The 23,481-nt window shown below is 45.6% G+C and overlaps 1 protein-coding gene across 1 annotated transcript in view; it reads left to right on the top strand.

The window, feature by feature from the left end:
- NLRP13 (NLR family pyrin domain containing 13) overlaps positions 1–11,779 on the top strand; it is a 38,473-nt gene extending 26,694 nt beyond the window's left edge. The window contains exons 3-8 of the mRNA XM_059383417.1: positions 1,281–1,439; positions 2,805–2,972; positions 5,380–5,550; positions 8,501–8,671; positions 9,269–9,439; positions 11,605–11,779. Of these exons, the coding sequence (XP_059239400.1) occupies positions 1,281–1,439; positions 2,805–2,972; positions 5,380–5,550; positions 8,501–8,671; positions 9,269–9,439; positions 11,605–11,779 (1,015 nt within the window). The remainder of the gene's footprint in view (positions 1–1,280; positions 1,440–2,804; positions 2,973–5,379; positions 5,551–8,500; positions 8,672–9,268; positions 9,440–11,604) is intronic.
- Positions 11,780–23,481: the final 11,702 nt, after the last annotated feature.

The following is a 23,481-nucleotide window of genomic DNA, read 5'->3' as shown; positions in this document are numbered from 1 at the left end:
TTAATACTCCATCAACCCCATTCCCCAACTTACACATGATCACCCTGAGGCTGCAGGAGATTTCTTGTCTTCCCTAATGGTGATAACAGACCTTCTGACGTGAAGGCCAGTTCTTGTTTCTCTACACTACAGCTCCCTTTCCTCAGTGGCTTTTACCTCTGTCTGTATCTCTGAATTAACTAGGGTGTTAAACATATAAATACATGGGCACATGTGTGTGTCACACACACACACATGCTACGGTCAGAAACAGCCGCTCCAACGCTGTAATTCTGGGCTCTCCATGTAGAACTTTATATCCTTCAGGTGCTTTAATGGGTTCTTTGTTTTACTTTCTTCACTGGAGATGAAAAGGTTAATTCATGACTTGGATGCTCTTTTACTCTTGTAAATGTTGAGAGCCTGCCACATTAAGGAAATGCTAAATAATAAGAATCTTATTATGTTCAGTTCGCCAACATCTAGTCAACACTCATTTTTGATGTCATGTTCAATGATTCATCAGTTGCGTGTAACACCTAGTGGTCATCCCAATGCATGCCCCCTTCAGTCCCCATCATCCATTACCCACTCCCCACCCCTCCCTTTAGTAACCCTCAGCTTGGTTCCTGGAGCCCAGAGTCTCTCATGGTTTATCTCCCTCTCTGATTTCTTCCCATTCAGTTTTCCCTCCCTTTCCCTGTGGTCTCCCACATCACTGCTTATCTTGCACATGGGAGGAACATATGATTATTGTATTTGATTGACTGACCTCACTCAGCATAATTCCCTCCAGTTCCAACCTTGTTGATGCAAATGGTGAGTGTCCATCCCTTCTGATGGCTGAGTGATATTCCATCGTACATGTAGAATTTTAATAACCCTCTTAAGTTCTAGATATCTGCATAAACCTTTTTTTAAGTCACAATGTCCTATGAGAGTAAGTTAGTATGTACATTTAGAGATAGAAAATTGGAGCACAGAGGTTAAATCATAGGTAATGCAGCTCTGAGTTCACCTTCAGCCTGTTTGACTCAAGGGCTGAACATGTGAGGATCCTACCAATGGCCACCTCCCCTCCCTTACAGCACTGCTTTCCTATGAGAAGGACGGTGAGGATTGTTGGAATAAAACACCTGGGACTTAAAGAACTAATACTTTTGCAGTCCCAGTTTTCCTGCCCAGTACACCGGTGAATTCCTTCACTTCCCATGGGTCTGGTTTTGTCTCCTGTAGGCCACGCTCTGGGCGTCAGGTGCAGTTCACCTCAGTAACCTTCTTTCTCTCTCCTAAATGACAAGCTCGCACTCCAAGATACATCAGTGGCAGGATGTTTGCTCCGTGTTTTGCCACGGGAATGTGAGGGAGCTGGACATGAGCAACAGCAAGCTTAACGCTTCTTCCATGAAGAAACTCTGTTACGAACTGAGAAGCCCAAGATGCAAGCTCCAGAGACTGACGTAAGTGTGGCGCACCGTGTGCGAAATTCCAACAGGGAACGATCCGGCATTTCTCTCCTGGTTATTGCAGGGACGATCTCTTTTTCAGAAGGTAAGCTCGGGTGCTTGGGATAACAAACATGTTGGTATGCATTCAGGCGAAGACCTGGTACTCCATCACGTGGTCTTGCACCCGTGAGAGGTGCGGGCACATGGACAGCTTTGCCCCCAGGACCTCTGCGCAAGGCTGCTGTTCTGAGCTGACTATGGAGGATTGGAAAGCTTGGAGGACGTGGCTGGGACAAAGCACTTGAGAGGCGACTTTATGTGGGCCCCACATGAATTGTTGGGCCTTAAGGGAAGGTGGGGAGTTCGTGCTCGGGCATTTCTTCACTCAGTGGGTATTTAACCAGCATCTCCTCATTCTGTGGTTACCACCGGGAACGGAAAGGATAACTCCTGCCTGCACGGGGCTGCCCGTGTGGGAGGAACACACTTAGATGGCCAGCGCAGCGGAGGCGGCACTGAGGCCTCCCAGAGCAGGAGATCTGTTCGGGGACTCGGCATGGAGGGGGGGGGGCTTTGTGCTGGGAGACAGAGAAAGCAGAAGGGCCTCACCTGTCTAAAAGGTGTTGGAGTAAAGACCTGCTCATGGGAGCTGACACATCGTTTTGGACTGAAACCCCTTGCGTGATGTAAGCTCACAGGCTCCACAGGTAGGGGCAATGGAGGTAGGCCTTGAAGAAGCCAGGGAAGAGCCACCTGACGGAGGACAGACCGAATGTTAGGGCTGGGGATGGTGTTGGGTCAGATGCTCTCGGGTCCACACCAACGCATTCTGTCCTACTGTCCCTCTGTGATTCGGGGCTGCCCTGATGTCTGGAACCCGGATGTGCGCACTGCTGCCGGGAGCTTAGAGCAGAAGACCTGGCAGCGGCAACCGTCCTCGAACCTCCGTGTGTCATGGGAGCTGCGTCAGATGCACAGGACACAGCCTCAAATGTCCCTTTACCAGAACCTGGCGTTTGCATCCCCCCCCCCCCCCCCCCCCCGCTGCTTTGGTCTTATCACTTAGTCCTAAAGACGTGGAGAAAAAGAAGAGAAAACAAGAGAAGAGTGGTGCTCTCGTCAGACCTTTCTGGGTTGGGGGGGGTCACCCCCTGCCCAGAAGAGCGGGGGCTCCGGGGTTTTCTCTGGCAGACGCGGTGGGGGAGGGGATCGACTCCCGATGCAACACAACCGGCCGTGCTTCAAGTTTCCGATTCCTCTTGGAGATGATATCCTTGAAGGAGGGGGTCCATGTGGGGGGACGGGGTGGGGGAGAAAGCAAGAGGAGGGTGTACCCCCTCCCATGAGGCCAGCCTCCTCACTTCCTGTTTTCCTCAGGTGCAAGTCGGTAAGTCCTGTGCGGGTTCTGAAGGAGCTTGTCCTCGTCCTACACGGCAACCAAAGGCTGACCCATCTGAACTTGAGCTCGAACAACCTGGGAATTCCTGTGTCCACCATGATCTTTAAAACCCTAAGACATTCCGCCTGCAACCTCCAGTATCTGTGGTAAATCTCTGGTCTTCCAGATCTGTCCCAGGGTCACCCCCAGATTCAGTAACGCACGGGGAGGGCAGGACTCGGCACAGCACCCAAAGGACGTAGGGAAAGAGGAGCGAAGGGGACAAGCGCGTGGGGTCAAGACAGTGCTTCCCTGGGCGCCTGGGTGGCTCAGTGGGTTAAGCCGCTGCCTTCGGCTCAGGTCATGATCTCAGGGTCCTGGGATCGAGTCCCGCATCAGGCTCTCTGCTCAGCAGGGAGCCTGCTTCCTCCTCTCTCTGCCTGCCTCTCTGCCTACTTGTGATCTCTCTCTGTCAAATAAATAAATAAAATCTTTAAAAAAAAAAAAAAAAAGACAGTGCTTCCCAAAACTTCAGGTCTACCACAGCCACCCAAGGGGCAGGTTAAAATGCAGGGTCCTGGGACCCACACCCTGAGAGCCCGCAGGTCTGCTGAGGGCCTAAGAGCCGGCGTTTCTAACAGGCTGCTCGGTGGTGCTGGGCTGGGTGCCACGGGGCCCTGATGGTGGCATGGACCTGGAGGCCGTCCTGCCTGGGGAGACGTTGAGGAACAAGGAGAAATAAGCCTTCGTTTGTGGCACAAGGGGGCCTCCAGACGAAGACCTCCCCTCCCTGGAGTAACTGCCTGTCTTGGGGCCCCTTTGGTAGGTTGGAGTCGTGTGGCCTCACCCCTCTGACGTGTTGTCATCTCTTTGCGGAGCTCCGCAAGAACTCGAGTGTGCGCTTCCTTAGCCTGGGGGACAATGATCTCTCAGGCACTGAGGAAAAGGGTCTGCAGGGGCCCTCCACAGTGTCAACATCATCCCTGCAGGAGCTGTCGTAAGTCTTCCTGTCTTGTCAAAATTGTGTCTTTGCAAGGTTAAGTGGCAGGGTGGGGTGACAGTGGCAGCATGTCTGGGGGAGCCTTGGGGATCCCCTATTGTACTTACTACCCCGCTGACACTGTCCCTATCTTCACTCTTTTCTTTTTTAAATTTTATTTATTTTTTATTTTTATTTTTTCAGTGTTCCAAGATTCATTGTTTATGCACCACACCCAGTGCTCTATGCGATCCGTGCTCTCCTTAGTACCCACCAGACTCCCCCAACCCCGCACCCTTCCCCTCCAAAACCCTCAGATTGTTTCTCAGAGCACAGTCTCTTGTGGTTCGTCTCCCCCTCCGATCCCCCCAACTCCCTTCTCCTCTCCATATCCCCATGCCCTCTGTGTTATTCCTTTTGCCCCACAGTAAGTATTTTCACTCTTTTCCACTGTGTCCCTGGGGCTCCAACTCCGCCAGCTTTGCCCTCACCTTCATTGTGGCTGACTTACCTGCCAGTCTCTCCTAAACCCCGTGGTTTTATTTATTTATTTATTTAAGATTTTATTTATTTATTTGAAAGAGAGAGAGCACACACAGGCAGAGAGGCAGGCAGAGAGAGAGAGAGAGAGAGAGGAGGAAGCAGGCTCCCTGCTGAGCAGAGAGCCCGATGTGGGGCTCGATCCCGGACCCTGAGATCACGACCTGAGCTGAAGGCAGTGGCTTAACCCACTGAGCCACCCAGGCGCCCCAATTATTTATTTATTTTTTAATACTTTAACTTCTTATTTTAACATTTTAAAAACTTAAATTCAATTAGCGAACATATGGTACATTCAGATGTAGTGTCCAATAATTGATCAGTTGCATATAACAACTAGTGCTTGAAGATTTTGAGAGAAAGAGGGAACACAAGCGGGCAGGAGGGGAAGAGGGAGAAGCAGGCTCCCCGTGGTGCAGGGAGTCTGACCTGGGGCTCAATCCCAGGACTCTGAGATCTTGAACTGAGTTAAGGCAGATGCTTAACTGACTGAGCCACCTAGGCGCCCAATTTCTTAAAAAGATTTTATTGTGCACTACCTCAAAATGCATGATGCACTGTGTGGCGGCTAACTTAATAGACAAAATGATTTTATTTATTTGAGAGAAAGAGAGCACGGACAGGAGATGGGGTGGAGAGGGAGAGGCAGACTCCACAGTGAACACGGAAAACCCAGTGGTTTTAAGCTGAGGGGTGATCTTGTCCTCCAGGGGACGTTTGGCAATGTCTGGACACTACTTGTTTCTCACAGTTGGGAGAGGAGGACGCTACTGGCATCTAGTAGGTGGTGACCTACTATGATCATTATCTGTCAATGCCCTGGGGGGGTGGGCAAAGAATGATCAAAGAATGATCTAGCCCAAAGGTCAGTAGGGCTGAGATTGAGAAGCCCTTACTCTGACCCACCTTTTTCTCCTTAAAACCTTTGTCCTTTATCCAGTTTAATCATTTCATGATGTTTGGGTCCCAGATGTGTAGCCCAAGGGACTGGGAGTTTGCGAAAGAAAGAGAAGTGGGCGCAGCTGGGGCTCACACTGCACTTGGACCTTCTACAGCCTGGAGAAATGCCAGCTGTCAGCGGCCGTCTACCGGGGCCTGGCATCATGTCTCACCAGCACCCAGAGGACCACTCGACTGTGCCTGGGGTTTAACCCACTCCAGGATGAGGGCGTGAGGCTCCTCTGCTCTTCCCTGACTCACCCCGAGTGCGCCTTACAGAGACTGGTGTAAGCTCCTCATGGTTCTGTTTCTGGAAGTGACTCCTTGGGGGTGGGCATGGGGAAAATAGTGGGTCCTTCATTTGGGACCTATTTATACCATTGACTACTAACATGTGTTGTGCGGGGCGCCATTCTACACCCAGGCTCCGAGTAGTCCCGGATTTGCTGAATCCGTCTCTGTGGGTTGTGCCAAGGAATTCCATTTTAACAAGGATACCAGGAAATTACGGTCTGGTCAAGTGATGACTGAGCTCCTATCTCTAGACACCAGGCTGTGCACCAAGGTTGGGGTGGGGGACAAGACAGACACCCACCTGTGTGGAGGAGGAGTGGGATACCAAACAATAAGACCAGGAGCTCTGCTGAAGAAAAATGAAGAGGAATGAATAGACAAGGAGTGTTGGGCTGGTGTCTTAGTAAGGTCTTCTCTCACCAACCTATCAGAGGAGGTGACACTAAAGCCACCAGACGTTGGCTGAAGGAGCCACACACACAGAAGGAAGAGGAGGACAGAGGCCCCAAGACTGGCATGTGCTTGGAGTGTTGTAGGAGCAGCCAGACCACTAATAAGGCTGGGGTAACACGAGTGAGGGACATGACAGGCAGAGTTGAAGCTGGAGAGGCAGGATGAGGCCCTGAATATGTCCTGGCCATGAAGGAGTCTGTTGTGTTTGGAGGTGGAAACTTGTCTGAGGACCAGAGTTTGTACAGACACGCTCTGAAAGATGACCCCGGCGGCAGGTGAAGGGTGGACTATAATGGAAGCAAAAATGGGGGCAGAAGCAAGCGCCTGTAGATCAGGCAAGATGATGACCATGAATTGACCAAAGTGAGGTGGTCAGGTCTGGGGTATACTCAAAGCTAGGGCCAGGAGGACTTGCTGATGCAGTAATGTGGTTGAGGAGGGAAAGAACCCAAATGCCTCCAGATGATAGGCTTGGCTGCTGGGTGAAAAGTGGGCTCTTTTTCAGACATGGGGAAGACCTGGGGGAATGAGGTTTAGGCGTGAGGGGTTTGGTCTGGGATGCTGGAGCGTGAGATGCCTACTGACCAGCCACATAGCATGTTACCTGAGTGGGTATCTGCAGGACCCTAGGTTTCAAGGGGGTTGCTGGGTGGGGACGAGTCCACAGGCAATGGCAGGTATCAAGTGTGATCTCCTAGATGTTTCTTCTGTCAGCTGCACTCTGCTGCTCTCGGGAAGGTTTGGAATAGATGCAGAGATGGGTTTTCCAGGAACTGGATATTGTTCAGGTGAGTGAGTATGAAAGGGTAAGAAGGCCAAGGGGCTCATCTGAGGGGGTAAATGGTGAAAGACGGTGGAGTCTGAGCTACAGACCAGAAGATTGGCGCTCACTCGGCCCCGAGCCACAAAGAACCATGAACAGCTAATGAATACATACGTAATATGAACTAATGTGTTATATAGGACTGTGACAGGTTACAGTAAGTTAATATGTATGCTAATTATAATTATGCTTATAGAAATATATTTTAATCTGTAATTATATTTAACATAGATACATGAATATAGACCAAAATGCAATATATAAATCATAAATGTAACTTATATGATTCATGATGTTATACAGTAACATACATGTCTTACATGTCTAACATATCTATTCTGTAATCCTAAGTATTTTCTATGCCTACACATTGCATACATACTTACATACACCTAATGCTTACATGCGCTTGCTGTACTCTGTATCTCCTACAGTCTGTACTGCACACGTGCTGAGCACTGCTCTGAAGCACCATGCGTCCCAGCCCATGGGATCGGCAGCACCGTGATGGGTGCTCGGGCTCCACCTTAGCAAGAGGTGAAGGTTGTGGGGGTACCACCACAGGCCTGACAACCGTCGGTAGCAGCTGGGCACCAGTCCAGCCCCGTCTGATGGGCTTCGAAGCCCTGGGATCATCCCTAACTGCCTGAAGCTCATTTAAAATGTTTTCCCTTGTATTTTTTTATTTATTTTTATTTATTTTTATTTTTTTTTTAAAGATTTTATTTATTTACTTGACAGAGAGAAATTACAAGTACACTGAGAGGCAGGCAGAGAGAGAGAGAAGGAAGCAGGCTCCCTGCTGAGCAGAGAGCCCCACGCGGGACTCGATCCCAGGACCCTGAGATCATGACCTGAGCCGAAGGCAGCGGCTTAACCCACTGAGCCACCCAGGCGCCCCATATTTTTTTATTTTTACTTAAAAAAAAAAAAAAACCCTCTCACGTTAAACATTTCTGACATGTGAGAAGTTGCACGTGTTTACTGCATGAGTCGGTGCGTTAGGGGAGAGCTATGCACCCTCGAGACCATCACCGCCATGAAGACCTAACACAAACCCATCACCTTCCAAAGTTCCCTCTTCTACCGTTCTTCTTAATTTTTTTTGATATCACTTAACACAGACTATTTACATAGAAAATGGTAAACCTTAGAGAACTCTAAGTCCACAATGTAGGATCATTCGTTGTAAGCGCGATGCTCTTGGGGGATCTTTGGAACTTGTGTTAATGAAACTTGACAGGCTTTGATCATTGCCTTTATTTTTAAAGATCTATGTATTTGAGAGAAAATCCTCAAGCAGGTTCCCCGCAGAGTGTGGATCCCAGCAGAGGGCTCAGTCCCGGGAGCCTGAGATCAGGACCTGCCATAATCCAGAGCTGGGTGCTCACCCAACTGAGCCCCCCACCCCTGCCGGTGCCCCAATCATCATCCTTCTATTGGCTTTCTTTTTTTGAGACCACCACTAAGGCCCAGAATGTTCTTGCTGTGCTCATTGCATAAATCTGGGAAAGGATAAGTAAGCACCACTACGTGGCCTATCCTGGATTGGGGTTCAAGGGGACCCCGTGATTGAACTCAGAGTTGGGGCCTGAAGCTCCCATCCCCAGGGGCCTCGGTTCGGGCTGCCTTCCTGAGCATCTATCTCTGTGGCTCTCGCCCCGTAGGCTCTGGTTCTGCCAGCTCGGGGCCCCCAGCTGCAAGTACTTGTCAGATGCTCTCCTTGAGAACAAGAGTTTGACACATCTGAACCTGAGAAGGAATAGCCTGGGAGATGAGGGGGTGAAGCTTCTGTGTGAGGCCTTGAGCCGCCCGGACTGCCGTCTACAGAACCTGGAGTGAGTGCCTTTGCCTCTCTGTCCTTCAGAGGATGGGAAGAAAGTGTGTGACTTGACTTGAAAATGCCTGAGCTCCAGATGGGGCTGGAGTCCCAGGTATAGACGTGTGTGCTCAACAGAGGAGCTGCAGGTTCTCCTGTAGGGGGATAAGTGTGTGTGGGGGGGGTGCCTGCAGTGGGCAGTGAGGCTACTGGGATCACAGCTAAGGACCAACCACGGTGTGTGTTGGAGGTTCCCAAGGCCACTCTGTGGGTTTGATGATTCCCAGAGGACTTCGAGAATGTGGCATGCAGTCAGATTTGTGGCTGCCATCTATTTCAGTGAAAGGAGGAAAAGTAAAATCAGCAAAGGGGAGGATGCATGAGGTCAAGTCCAGAGGAAAACAGGTGCAAACTCTGCAGATGGCACTGGGAGGCTGCGTCCTTTCTACCTGTAGATAGTCTCAGACCTCCTGACCAGCATCCTCCTCTTCCCAGGGAGGATGCTGGTCACTTTGGCATCTCTTTCCCTTGGAGGACTGTGATGTGGGCTGGGGTAGACAGAGAAAAGCCCGAGGATGCAAGGGTTATTCTTTCCCCCTTTCTGTTTGTTTCACAGTTTGTCAGGCTGTTCTTTAACAGCAGGAGGCTGTCAGGAGCTTGCTAATGCCCTCCGGCATAATCATAACATGAAAATTTTGGATCTCGGGAGCAATGATGTTCGGGATGATGGCGTGATACACCTGTGTGAGGCTCTGAAAGATCCGAGCTGTGCACTGAACACGCTTGGGTGAGCTGACGCAGTCCTTTTTGTGGAAAGCCCCCATCCTACTCTTGTATCTGGAGGGGATGACACACGGTCACCCGGGGGTTCAAGGAGGCGAGGAACAAAGGACAAAGTTCTCTTGTTCAGAATCTCTTCTGCTTAACAGTGAGGTTCAAGTGCAGAAACAGAAGTTCATTCCGGTCACTCCCCACCCATGGTGTATTGTAGATATTCTTCGTTTCGGTCAGTACTTTTGGGATAGAAGGTGGGGGCTGGTGCACCGTGTTTCCTGCCCCGGAGTTTTTCCATCGAAGGGGGAGCCTGATTCTAACTATAAGGTGATGTGTTTGTTCAGCAAATTGAGATGGTTTCTACTCCAATAATAGGAGTTTTGGTTAAGTGTGGCTTTTGGTTAAGTGGTAGCTATTTTTCACATAGGTGCCATGTCTACTCACTCTCACAAAGTGCTTAGAGATCACACAGTCTTTCTCTGTGGAAATCCTGCCATTTCCATTAAATGGATGGACCTTGAGGACCTGATGCCCTTAATAAGTAAAATAAGTCAGAAGTTGTTTGTTTTTTCACCACATCCCTGTCCTTCAAGAAGGATCTTGAGGTTCAATATTCTTTATCCTATAGGTAAAGGAGAAGCTGTCATACTTATACAAGTAATTCGAGGTCCTATTTGTGCCTTAAGAATGGTAGTCTGGTTTTAAGCCCTCCCTCTCGAGGACCTTCTCTGGATATATAAATGAATAAAATGTTTGCAACAGTTATTGCCCAGTCTCTAATGACAAATGCCTTCCCGATATTTAGTTCACTTTCAGTCAGTTTCATTCTCCAGTGTTTTCGTTTTAACAATTTTTTAAAAGATTTTATTTATTTTTTGGAGAGAGGAGGAGAGAAAGCACAAGCGGTGGGGAGGGGCAGAGGGAGAAGCAGACCCCGCTGAGCAGGGAGCCGATATGGGGCTCCGTTCCAGGACCCTGAGATCATGCCTGAGCCGAAGGCAGATGCTTAATCCACTTGAGCCACCCGGGCACTCTGCCAATGTATAAGCTTTAAAGTAGGCACCCGAGTGTCTTATTTGTGTTCACAGGCTTCCACCTTTACCATCAGACCAGTGTTTCTCAACCCAACCTTGGGCTGGGTAGTCCTTGGCTGTGGGCTGTTCTGTGTGCTGTATGCTGCAGAACAGCAACCCTGACCTCCACCCTCCAGATGCCAATAGCCTCTCCCTTGTGTGCAGATATTGCTCAGTGTCCTCTGGTGGGGGGGCAGAGATCACCCCTCATTGGGAAATACTACTAGTAAAGGTACATGATGGAGGTCAATAATATGTATCATGGTGGTAAAGGCCCTGCAGGGGAGGCTAGACCAGAGACAGGACTCACTTGGGTGATGTTGGAACCATTTTTCTCTCGTGTCCTCCTCTTCCTGTCCACCAAATAGTGCCTTTACCTTGAAACATTCTCTGGATCCTACCCAACATCTTCCACATCTCCCAACATCTCCTAACATCTTCCTAAGAAAACCTTCTTTCCTTTTATTCTTGATGTATCAAAATTTCCATGTCTGGACACCTATCACATTTCTTTAGAGGCTTAGATGGAAATTTCCACTACCTTAAAGTGATATCACTGTCACTTTTGTCTTTGAACATATGGTTGGCTAGCTACTAGGAATACAGATTTTGTTGTGTTGAAATTAGGAACAAGATGAAAGTGTAAGGAAAGGGTTGTAGTCTTATTTTAGTCCTTTCAAGGATCTTATAAATTCACACCACTTTTGAGGGCTGAATATTGTTTTTTGATGGTTGGTCAGGCTAATGTGTGAGGCCTTGAGCCGCCCGGACTGCCGTCTACAGAACCTGGAGTGAGTGCCTTTGCCTCTCTGTCCTTCAGAGGATGGGAAGAAAGTGTGTGACTTGACTTGAAAATGCCTGAGCTCCAGATGGGGCTGTTTCCACACCTAGAAAATGAAGTTGAAGATATTGGCTACATATGATAGGACTGGTATAAGGATTAGTGAGTTATGTGTAAACATTTGGAGAAGTGTCTGGTGTGTGGTAAGCTCTCCACTAGAAGCCCGTTTGTTTTAACCACGTACTTTTTCTTAGATCTGGTATCACTTCTAACTTCTCAGTCTTTGAGGACCATCTTTCACACTTCCTTCCCACCCACTCCTAGGTTGGAGAAATGCAATCTGATGCCTGCTTGCTGCCAGCATCTCTCCTCTGTTCTTGGAAGCAGTAAAAGTCTGGTTCACCTGAACCTTCTGCAGAATGACTTGGAGCCCAGTGGAGTCGGCATACTGTGGAAGGCCTTGAAAAAATCAACGTGCAAACTACAGAAACTTGGGTAATCCCCAGTGACTTTTACACTAGGAAGCACTAGCTGAGGGGGGGTAGGTTGGCTGATATTTTATTTTTTTATTATTATTATTTTTTCTATATTTTAAAGCAAGCTTTGGGTTCAGCCTGCATTCGATTTCCTAGAGCAGTGCCAGCCAGCAGAACCTTTAGTGATGGCAGAAGGAGTTTATACCTCCTGTCCAGTAGGGTAGCCAGTAGCAGCATGTGATAACTGGACACTCGAAAGGGTGTTAGTGCAACCCAGGAACTGAGTTTTTTACTTTTCTCAGTTTAAATTGCAGTTTAAATGGCCCCACGTGGGTAGTGATATCCAGGGCAGCATGGTCCTACAAACATTTGGGAAGTGGAGGAGGCCCCTTGTTTTTCTCATGCTTGTACCTATTCAGTATTTCACTCAACGACATCCTCTTCAATGCTGACAAGTGTGCCATGGTTGATAGCAGAATGGTCATGAGGCTTGCCCTCATGGCTCTTCATTCTGCTCAGGGAGATGACCAATCTGAGATGGATAAAAGCAGTGTTGTCATGAATGCTGTGAGGAAAACTCTGGGCTGTGGTAGAAGAACAAGGGTAGTCAGAGCAATGACAGAAAGTGTGTCTTTTGTGGTGACATTGGTTCTTAAGTCCCAGGGAGGCTGGAAGGAGGAATCTATGTATCAAGAGGGACATCTGGACAGTGACAAGAGACAAAGAATAGAGTGTTCTAAGGAAGTTGGAGTAGCATGTATAAAGGCCCAGAGGTTGGACTACCAAGCTCTGTGTTGCTCCTCCAGGCATTGAAATAGAGTGTTGAATTAGAATACTCCCCCCACTTATTCAGTAATCTGGAGATGAGGTCAGAAAGGTAAGCCATGGCTACCCCTTTAGCCCCTGGAAAAGACTTTAAACTGGGCACATTTTAGCAGAAATCCTCTTGGATTCCAAGGAATCTTGCCTAATTTGGGAAGTTGATCAAAAGCTATATTATTCAGGACTTTATATTATCAACTTCACATCTAAGTAATGCATTTTTAAAAGCATTCTCTCTATTTCTTGCAGGCTCAAGAAAGAGTTGTACGACATAGTGAAGGGGGAGCTGGAGGAATTGCAAGAGAGAGGGTTCTTTCTAAGAGTCAAGTGTAAATGGGATTTCAATGACCTTGAGGATAAATGGTGGTGGTGACCCAATGAGGAGATGCCATGGCTTCACCATGGGAGGGTCTTGGATTAAAACCACCAGGAGATTGCTGAGGTGTCCCTGTTCATAGGGACAAATGAGCTGTGACCTCCAGAGTGCTTTACGCCATTTGTTATAGGCAGCATATTAAACACCCAATCTCTAGAATCCTAGTCTAATTCCACATTTGCCCCCAAGACCCGACAATGGCTTTGCCTCAAATTTCCTTTTGTTTTTCTTGGTGTAATGTCTTTCTCAGATGTTAAGAGGATTCAATAAAGCAAAGGATATAAAAAAAAAAAATACCTTGAGAAAGCCTAAAGCTTCATTTACTGTGGATGGAGAGATGGGATGGATGTGACTCTAATTCCAGTTATCCTGCTATGGATAAACCAGCCAGATGGAGCTCCAGAACCACTCCTAACATGCAAATAGACCCAATTTTGGCTTTTGCATCTACCTTTCAATGACCTATGGCTGTGATAGAACTAACGTGTATTTAACCTACCTGCATACAGGACCCATGGATCCTACACAGCATATAATATGAAACTAATGTCATGCATGAGAATGGATGTGAGAATAGGAGCTTATTACAGTTTTCTCTCCTTTGCCTTATTCAATAAGCAAAAGTCATCAGAAGTCTTAAGGAACAGTTGGATATTCATTTTATTTTGCATTTTGTAGCTTCTAAAACCTTTGTGGTATGTCTCAATCCTCATCAGAGCCCTGTAGGTGGGGGCATTCCTCCCTGATGAATTCAAAATCAAAGATATGGAAGGTGATTAGGGGATCTTCTCTGCCAGGTAAGTACGGGAAGGGAGGAAAAACTGAAGGGGGAGAAATCAGAGAGGGAGAGGAGCCATGAGCAACTCTGGACCCCAGGGAAACAAACTGAGGGTTTCAGAGGGGCTGGGGAATGGGGTATCCTGGTGATGGGGATTGAGGGGAGCATGTGATGTGATGAATGCTGGGTATTACATGTAACTAATGAATCATTGAACACCACATCAAAAACGAATGATGTTCTAGACAGTGACTAACTGAACATAAAGAAGATGCTGAGGATGAATGTTTTACAACAGATCACAGAAATAGTAAGTCAAATAATGGAACTTGGAATCCATGTCTTCCATTTAGGAGCCAGCATGCCTGAAGAAAGCCAGCGAGGTCTTCCAGTGAGTTGAATGCCTTGATCCTTCTATGTTCTTGCCATTAAATCCAAGTGAAACCTAGATCCCTGAAATTCTTCGTTCTCTTCCTGCTGCACTTTGGTCATTCATTGTAGATAAAAACTGGGACAGAGAGTGAGTGGGGAGAGGTTTATGGACTTAGAAAACTTGAGGGAGAGACTTTTAAAAATGAAAGGTTTAGACTGCTTTAGATACTATGTCATGACTTCAGTTACTGCTGAGTAAAATGGTATCATGTCATTTCTGATAATCTGACAAACCACTTCTTAACCTCAATCCAAGATGACCCCGACGTTCCTTGTTTCTTTATAACACAGGGATATTTCCCTGTGTTGGAGCTACAAATTCTCTATTACTGTTTTCATAATATTTTAGGAATTTATTCTAGAGTTCCTGAATTTGCCATGGAATTAATTCAATTACAGCAGAGGATCTTAACCCTTGGGTAGCCTAAGAGTGTTATTTTATTTCAAAGCTATGTAATGCCAAAGTGGCTTTCTAGGGCAATCAGTGATAAGTCCACCCATCCCCGCCCCAGGAAGGGGATTGAGGGTTCAGGAAAGGAAGAGATGGGACAGAAGGGATCTGTATGAGCTATGATGGCGGAGCTGCTTGCCCAGGCTCACTACGGGTTATGAAGCCCACGACCCAGCAAGGAGAGATTCACACTAAGTGCAAGCCTGTGCTCATCTGGAAGACCTCCCCACCCACTCTTATTCCACACCTGCTACTTTCCCATCTTAAAAGTGTGAGTAGATGTGGCCAGGTCTAGGGAGTGGCTGGGGCAAGGCAGAGGTAGTGTGTAATTGAGGTTAGGAGCGGAGAGAATCCCTTTTGTGAGGTGATGGAGGAACTGTGTTGAGAAAAGGATCCCCTGAGTGGAATAGATTCTATGGAATGGAAACCTCCACAGTGGCTTTTCATGATGGCACCCTTGCTTCTTAGCAGTTTACTCTCAGAGCCGATTTTTCTCATTACAGCATGGGTCTAATAGCACCAATCTTGGGCTTTGCTAAAATTACACAAAATAACTTGCAAAATGCACCGTGTGAGTTAAACACCTGCAAATGTTGCTCTTTGGTTAGTAATCTCCTTCAACCCTGTCCTCTCTGGATCCTTCCTGCTCACGAGATGCTTCCTGGCTCAGTTCTTGGTCTGTACATCCTCCCCCCTCTTTTCTGTTGGCCTCTGCTTTGGAGGGACAGAGGTTTGAGAGTACAGGGAAGCTGTTGGAGCATCTTCTAGTGGGTGGGAATGGATGTCCGCATAACATAAATGTATCTCAGGGACTGAGTTCTTTGGTTCTTCTGGCTGGTCTCTCTCTCAAAAACCCTGGCAGGATGTTATCCCTCTTCTCCACAGATGACATGAAGTGATTTTTCTCATTCTTTTTCTCCTGTGATGTTTGTGGTAAGGTGAACATAACAAATTCACTGTTTAGCCATTTTTTTTTTAAAGAAAGATTTTGACAGAGCAACAAGCAGGCAGAGCAGCAGGCAGAGAGAGAGGGAGAAGCAGACTCCCCACTACACACAGAGCCTGACATGGGGCTCGATCCCAGGATGCTGGCATCATGACCTGAGCCCAAGGCAGACACTTAACCACCTGAGCCCCCTGCCCAGGTGTCTCTCTTTAGCCATTTTTAAGTGGACAGTTCTGTGGCATTCAGGAGCTTCATACTGCTGCACAGCCCTCGCCACCATCCATCTATCCACGGACCTTTACCTTCCCAAACTGAAACTCCTTTCCCATTAAACACTAACTCCCAATTTCCCATTCCCTGAGCCCCGGGCAACCACTGTTCTACTTTGTCTCTCTGAATTTGACCATCCTAAGTACCTCATAAAAATGAGATCATACAGGGGTGCTTGAGTGGCTCAGTGGGTTAAGCCTCCACCTTTGGCTTGGGTCATGATCTCAGGGTCCTGGGATCAAGCCCCACATCGGACTCTCTGCTCAGCAGGGAGCCTGCTTCTCCCTTTGCCTCTACCCCCTGCTCGTGCTCTCTCTCTTTCTCAAATGAATAACTATTTAAAAAAAATTGAGATCATCTAGTAATTACCCCCTTGTTGGCTGACTTATTTCACTTAGCACAATATCTTCAAGGTTCATCTGTGACATGGCAGGTGTCAGAATTTCCTTGTTTTAAAGGCTGAATCTTACTTTGTCATGTGGACAGACCACACTGCGTTCATCCATTCTTCTGTCAGCGGCCACTTGAGTTGATTTTATTCATCTTGACTCCTAAATTGATGGCATGGGGACCCAGAAATGAAATACTCCTTAAGCTTTCCTTCCACTTCCCCTCCCCATCTTCGTTTACGGGGCTGGAGGCCTTCATTTGGAGGAAGGGAAAGAAGAATGGAGAGTCTTAGCCGGAGGCTGCAACAGGAAGAGGAGGACCAGAGGGGAATCTGGGGAACCATAGGGGAGACATGATGGGTCATGCAGGGATGTAAGATTAGCAATGCCAGAGAAATGAACCCAAGCTTGGAAGGAGGCAAGAGAGAATTACTAAGGTGTTCCTCTGGGGGCGGTGCTGCCCTTGCAGCTTTTGCTGACGGAGTAATTGCAGAGGCCGACTTGTAGAGTCTTCTCTGGGGCTCACATACTGTTTAATCTTATGCTTCTACTTTTTCAGTGTATTCCACTGAACAAGCATGACTCAAGACAGAATCATAAGGCATCGTTTTAGCCCGACTGTTCAGATTTACTCTCTGGTGTGAAATCTTTTGCTGCACCTGGTTAAGTACTTGTTCTGGGCCATTTCTTTATCATGTAATAGTCTTGGTGTTAATAATTTAACAATCCAGCCCTGTGCCATAAAACTCAATTTGAGCTTCACGCCCTCCTGAACTAGGAGTTGGAAGCCATGAATCCTGAGAAGGGGTGTGTTCAGAAAGAGGTAAGGTCAAGGAGTGGGGAAAATCATTATTTGACTGGCAGGGTGACAGACTCAGGATCTGCACCACCCAATCCAGGTGTATGAAGCCAGCTTTCCTGGGGTCAGCAGAGTCTTCCCATCAAAAGAGAATCAAATGTTGGAGGTTTTACTGATGAAGATAAGTACAGGCTTCGCTCAGCTGGTAGAGTAATCCTTCCTGAAGCCCCATGTAGACACTGAGACCAGCGTATCTTGCTGGTGTTCATCATAGTGACTTTGGATATTGTCTACTAAAGTCTTTCTGTGCTGGATGTTGAGCTCAGTTCTCCATACCTATGCCACCTGCCTCCCTCTTGTTACAGTGTTACCCTTCTGTTGGTTGCCCCGTAGCTCCACATGGCCCACGGACATCTCTGGTTGGTTAAATACTGAGGCTCATGTATGAGAAGAGATTGACAATTTTTAGGTTGTAATGATACATGTAACGTCAAATATTAGAAACCACCTAAAAGCCTATCAATAGATCATTTCAATGAAATACGTATATACAAGGCTATTTATCAGATTACAGAAACACGGTTTAGATATTGATAAGTATGTATGCATAGGGTTTACATACCTACGATGTATCTCAACTTTTTTGTATGTGTGGACACAAGTACACCTGCACACAGCTTTCACCACAGAATGTGGTGCATGTGCACAGAATGTTGTATGCGTGTGCTTCCTGTGTGTTTACACTTTATCCATGTTGAGATACGCACACACATTCTGTTATACATGTATATTACATGACATACATTATTTTGAGTCTATCTGTATTATGTTTATCATATGTTTATCAATATGGATAGACTTAACAGAATGCATTTAGTATGGGATCTTTATGTAATTTTAAAAAGTCAATGCTATATTTTTGATGGATGCACTCGCATATAGGGGATTATAGGAATGGGAAGGTCAGTCTCCTGAGGATTTCTTGTGGGGAATAGGAAGAGGGGAATGAGATGGGATGGGTGGTCAGAAAGATCTTTACCTTTATGTGTACTTGTAAGTGGAGGACAATGGATGGTTTGTACTTCTCTGATTAATAAAAAAAGTACTATCCAAATACCATCATGAGGCAAGAGAAGAGAAAAAGCCTGAGTTGGGATGCCAACAGCATGAACAGAAAAGTTAGACTTTGGGTCCAGATGCTGTCCAAAGCATGCAGGAAAAGGCTCATGGTCTCTAAAATTCACATGGGAATAAATTCCCATTTTTATGGAATAATTCTCCCTGTTTGGAGACTTGTTTTACAATGTTTAAGATCTAAGACTTTATCAAGTGTTTAAAAGTGTTTTCCTGAGACAGGATGGGAACTTTATCTTGGAAGGCTTTCAGCAGCTTGCCCAAGGCCACAAAGCAAATTAAAACCATATAAACATAGTCTATGAAGTATTTAAATGAGGGGCCAGAAAAATCAGGGTTTACATCCGTGTCAGGAACTGTAACTCTGGGGGACAGGCCAGGCACAAGTAAGGGCTCCAGTAACTTTTTTTTGCAGGTGACCTTGGGTCAGGAGGAGTCTAGCTTGCCTGCTGCCTTACCGTCCTGTCTCTGTTTGTCAGTCACCTATAATCGCCAAGAATGAGATCTTGCTCTTCTGCAGCTGTCCGAAATCTCTGTGTTTCCTCATCAAATTCAGTTTTTTTGCAGCTTTGTAAAATAGAAAAGGGCTCTCTTGAATTCCTACCTCTTTAGTTTCTTCTCTGTAGCTCTTTTTTCTCCATCATTTCTTCCTAGAACAAGCCTAGAACAACCTGGTGCTACCTCCACTGGGAAAGACTGATCTATAGGGGTGTTTGTGCTTATAAATGTTTAGCACCTGGCTTGTGGAAGGGGAAAAAAGCCCTGATTTGTAGCTCTGCACATTTCTGAGGTGTAAATTACCAACCATGGCCAACTTTAAACTGCCAAGTTCATGTCATTAAACACAGCAGGAGGAAGAGCTAACATGTCATAATCTGGTAAGAATGGTCTTCAGCACATCACTGGACAGAAAAAATGTCCTGATAGAAAGCCCTGATTCCACCTGAACACCAGGGTTTGAGACAAAGCTCAGGAGAGAGACAAACTTTTTTTTTTAATTAATTTTTTTTTAATTTTCAGCACAACAGTATTCCTTATTTTTGCACCACACCCAGTGCTCCATGCAAACCGTGCCCTCTCTAATAGCCACCACCTGGTTCCCCCAACCTCCCACCCCCCGCCACTTCAAAACCCTCAGATTGTTTTTCAGAGTCCATAGTCTCTCATGGTTCACCTCCCCTTCCAATTTACCCCAACTCCCTTCTCCTTTCTAACTCCCCTTGTCCTCCATGCTATTTGTGGAGCATAACAAATAAGTGAAACCATATGATAATTGACTCTCTCTGCTTGACTTTTTATCTTTAAAAAAATAAATTAGTAATAGTTTCCAAGTGCCTGGTCCTAGCCTTCTGTTGTGGGTTTTAGGTGTCTATCTCCTCAAAATGTCACAACCTAAGGAGATGCCACTATTGACCTGATTTGTGATGACGACAAGGAGGGCTAAGCAAGTTAACGAACGGCCCGAGATCACACAGCCATCAGGTGGTAGGAACGGGATCCAGACCTCAGCAGTGTGGTTCTGGAGCCTCTGTACTTAACACAAGGCAGTATGTTGTTGCTCTGAATTAAGCAGGAGAGTTAAGGCTCACCTGTCGTTGTTCTCCATGGGTGTCTGTCTGTCTGCAACTGTCCTGAGCAGCTTCACCTCCCCATTGTGCCTCTGTTTCTCTCCACAGTTGGGAGGGTACAGGATATGTGGAAACTCACTTACGGAGCTCCGTATTTTTATGATGTCTGTATTTTCGTAGGTACTATGTCGAATCAAATCCTTGCTCCCATTTTTCAGAAAGAGAGCCCATCAGAGAAGACCAATGCTTTGCCTGTGGTGGCAAGACTCAATGTGAGAAAGCTAGAATTCCACGGCTGGGGAGAATGATGGACAATCCAAGTCATCCCACTGCCGAGCACGCCCTCTTGAACTCTGTGCTCTGGTTCTCACACAAGGCAGGAGGTGGACAGGGTGTGAGGCACCGGAAGTTTCTAGATGCAGGCTTACAAGGAGGGGCTTTAATGAAGTGGACCTATATCTTCGGAGTTGGAAAAGATGGTAATGGTCTTAGTGTTGGACTTCTACAACATCTACTTCCCCTTTCAAGAAATGAGTGGCCGTGTAAGTACCTATGACTGTGCGTGATTTCAGAGAGGCCTGTAGAGTGGGAAAATAGAGGTGCTTAAGGTTCCTTATATTGTTACCTAATAGAACAATATTTATCAGATAAAAGAAAACACATATAATTTATATTTTTAATTATACTTCTATAAATATAATTACATAAATTATGCTTCTATAAATATATATAATTGTTACATGTGTATATTTATACATTTAAATCTATAATTATAAATATATAATAAAGTATACAAGTTTATAATTACAAATATAACAAATTATAAATACATGTGTTTATTAGATTTTATAGTTTCAATTTATAACTACCTATTTATAATTTTAAGTCTATATATTACATGTTATATATGTCTATTTGATATATATGTCTATTACATGTTATATATGTCTATTTGATATGTCTAAATAAATATGTTTATAATACATATGTAATTTTATATAGACTTATATAATATGTATTTTATTTGATTTGTTTTCATTTATAAATGCATATAATTCATATAAGTCTACATAAGTCTTTTTTTTTTAAAGATTTTTTTTAATTTATTTATTTGACAGAGAGAAATCACAAGTAGATGGAGAGGCAGAGAGAGAGAGGGAAGCAGGCTCCCTGCTGAGCAGAGAGCCCGATGCGGGACTAGATCCCAGGACCCTGAGATCATGACCTGAGCTGAAGGCAGTGGCTTAACCCACTGAGCCACCCAGGCGCCCAAGTCTACATAAGTCTTATGTAAGTCTATAATTATAAGTACAAGATCTACAAAGAACTTCTTGAACTAAACACCCAAAAAACAAATAACCAAGTAAAAAAATGGGCAGAAGACATGCGATATGGATAAAGATTAAAAGATAAAGATAAAAAGACATGGATAAAGAAGATGTGGTCCATATATACAATGGAATATCAGTCAGCCATCAGAAAAGATGATTACCCAATTTTTGCTCAACATGGATGGGACTAGAGGGGATTATGCTGAGTGAAATTAGTCAAGCAGAGAAAGTCAATGATCATGTGGTTTCACTCATACGTGGAATATAAGGAATAGCATGGACATGAGGAGATGGAAGGGGCATAATGAAGGGTGGGGGGGAATCGGAGGAGGAAATGAAACATGAGAGACTCTGGACTCCAGGAAACAAACTGAGGGTTTTAGAGGGGAGGGGGGGTGGGGGATGGGTGAGCCCAGTGATGGGTATTCAGGAGGGCATGGACTGCATGGAGCACTGGGTGTTATACACAAACAATGAATCTTGGAACACTGCATCAGATACTAGTGATGTACTGTATGGTGACTGATATAACAAAAAAAATAAAAATTTTCAGGAGTTCCTACAATGTAATCAGCAAAGCAATTTCTTTAGAATGCCAGAAACAACTGAAAATTTTAGGATTAAATTCAGCAAGGCAATGAGGAAACCAAGTTGTAGAAGTAGATGGGACGTATCTTGTTGATTGACTTGGACACATTGAGCCATCCTTGCTATCAGGAGCCAATGAGTGGAAGTGGAAGTTTGATTGTTCTCATGCACTCTTCCATGTTCTCTGTTCTGTATTTCATCCTCTGCACTATTTCAGGTACCATTTATTTCCTCTTCCAACAAGGAAGTCATGGCAGGAGACTTTGGACTGGAACAAGCAGCCTAGACATGTGTAGAATTGGGATGGGGGTCATGTATGGTCCTCTTTCAGGCAGTTAAAATATGGTGTTGACTCTGCTTTTTTCTCTGTGATTCCATGCAGATTACTCTTCTGTTGTCTTCCTAAAACTTGGAGCTTCACTGGGGGAGTGCTTATACTCAGCAAAACCCTAAAACATCTGGACCAGGGTATGAATTACCTACAAAATCGTGGAGCACTGGTTTGAACTCTGCCCTTGATGTTTCCAGTCTGTAAATTACAGGAACTAGAGTAAGTCTTGCCAAGGTTTTCTTGGATGATCATGTCCCTATAGTGTAAGGGTTTGGATGGTGGGATTGACCACAGAAATAAAGGTTTTTAACAATGATGTCAGTGGTGGTAGTGGTGTACAAGGGTTATGAGAATATGTGCTCTCAACAACAGGCAGCACACAATCAGAGTAAGATTTCTTGGCAAAACCTTTTAACTGAGAAGAAGCAGAGTTTATCAAATCCCTCATCTCTGGCATCATAGCTGGGCCAGGCCCAGCTAGAATACGATGAAAAAATGCTGCAGCAAAGGGACCCAGAGATTCTTCCCTGACCTGGCATACACATTTGTGGGGAAGGGAAAATCTTTTGGGCGGTAGGCAATTGTGGGGTTATCTGTGTTGAGAAATAGCCTTACTGGAAAAGGTGTGTGGGAGTAGAGCTGGGGGAGGTGGTCTTATCTGAGCCACTGGTATGGGCCAAAGATACTGTGCTTCTCCATTGAGCTAACTCAGTTGTAGGGGAATGGCCTTTGACCAAACATGGGTAATGACATGGGAATAGGCAATAACCTTCAATAGCTTTCTGAGTGCCTTTCCTTAATGATGCTAAGTAACATGCTCTTTTAAATTCCTTAGGGATGCCGAGATGTCCCTGGTCTGAAAAAAATTTTTTTTTTTCTTGGAAAGTGTTCTGCCTCAAATGTCTGTTTTGAGGGGGTCATAAATAGGGTAAATCTAGAACATAAGACTGTCTCCTGTTCATAAAATAGCAACTCTATTGACTGTGAGCTCCTCAATTGAAGTGCTTAGTAGACTTGTATCAAAAAATAACCAAACTTAGAGGACTTGTCAGGGGCTGAGCTGCTATTCAGTCTTGCCCACTTGATGCTACTATCTGTGTTCTAAAACATGGGTTGTCAAACTGCCCCCCTCCAGCCAAGTCCAGCCTGATGTCTGGTTTTGTAAATAAAGTTTTAATTGGGACACACACACACACACACAAATAACCATTATAATATATAACTGTTTAACTCAAACTTCTTCCTACCTTGTGGTTATAATTTACATTTATGGTTCTTTTGACTTTTGTAAGGGTAGACAAGTCAAGGAAAACAGAAAATTCTGGGGAGAAACTTTCCTTCTACAATCTTGTTTCCTAGAAACAAGAAACTGCCCTTGGGAAAATAACATTTTTTTCCTTGACCCTTATTTTGTGCTCCGTGGTTTGAGATAAATGAACTCAATGCTATAGACCAGGGGTCCAGCAAATTTATTCAGTATAGGGTTAGAGAGTAAATATTTGGAGCTTTG

Source organism: Mustela nigripes, chromosome 17, assembly GCF_022355385.1.
Source record: "Mustela nigripes isolate SB6536 chromosome 17, MUSNIG.SB6536, whole genome shotgun sequence".
In the NCBI taxonomy this organism is placed as follows: Eukaryota; Metazoa; Chordata; class Mammalia; order Carnivora; family Mustelidae; genus Mustela; species Mustela nigripes.
The sequence above is the reverse complement of the archived record's forward strand: the minus strand, read 5'-3'. Positions and strand labels throughout refer to the sequence as shown.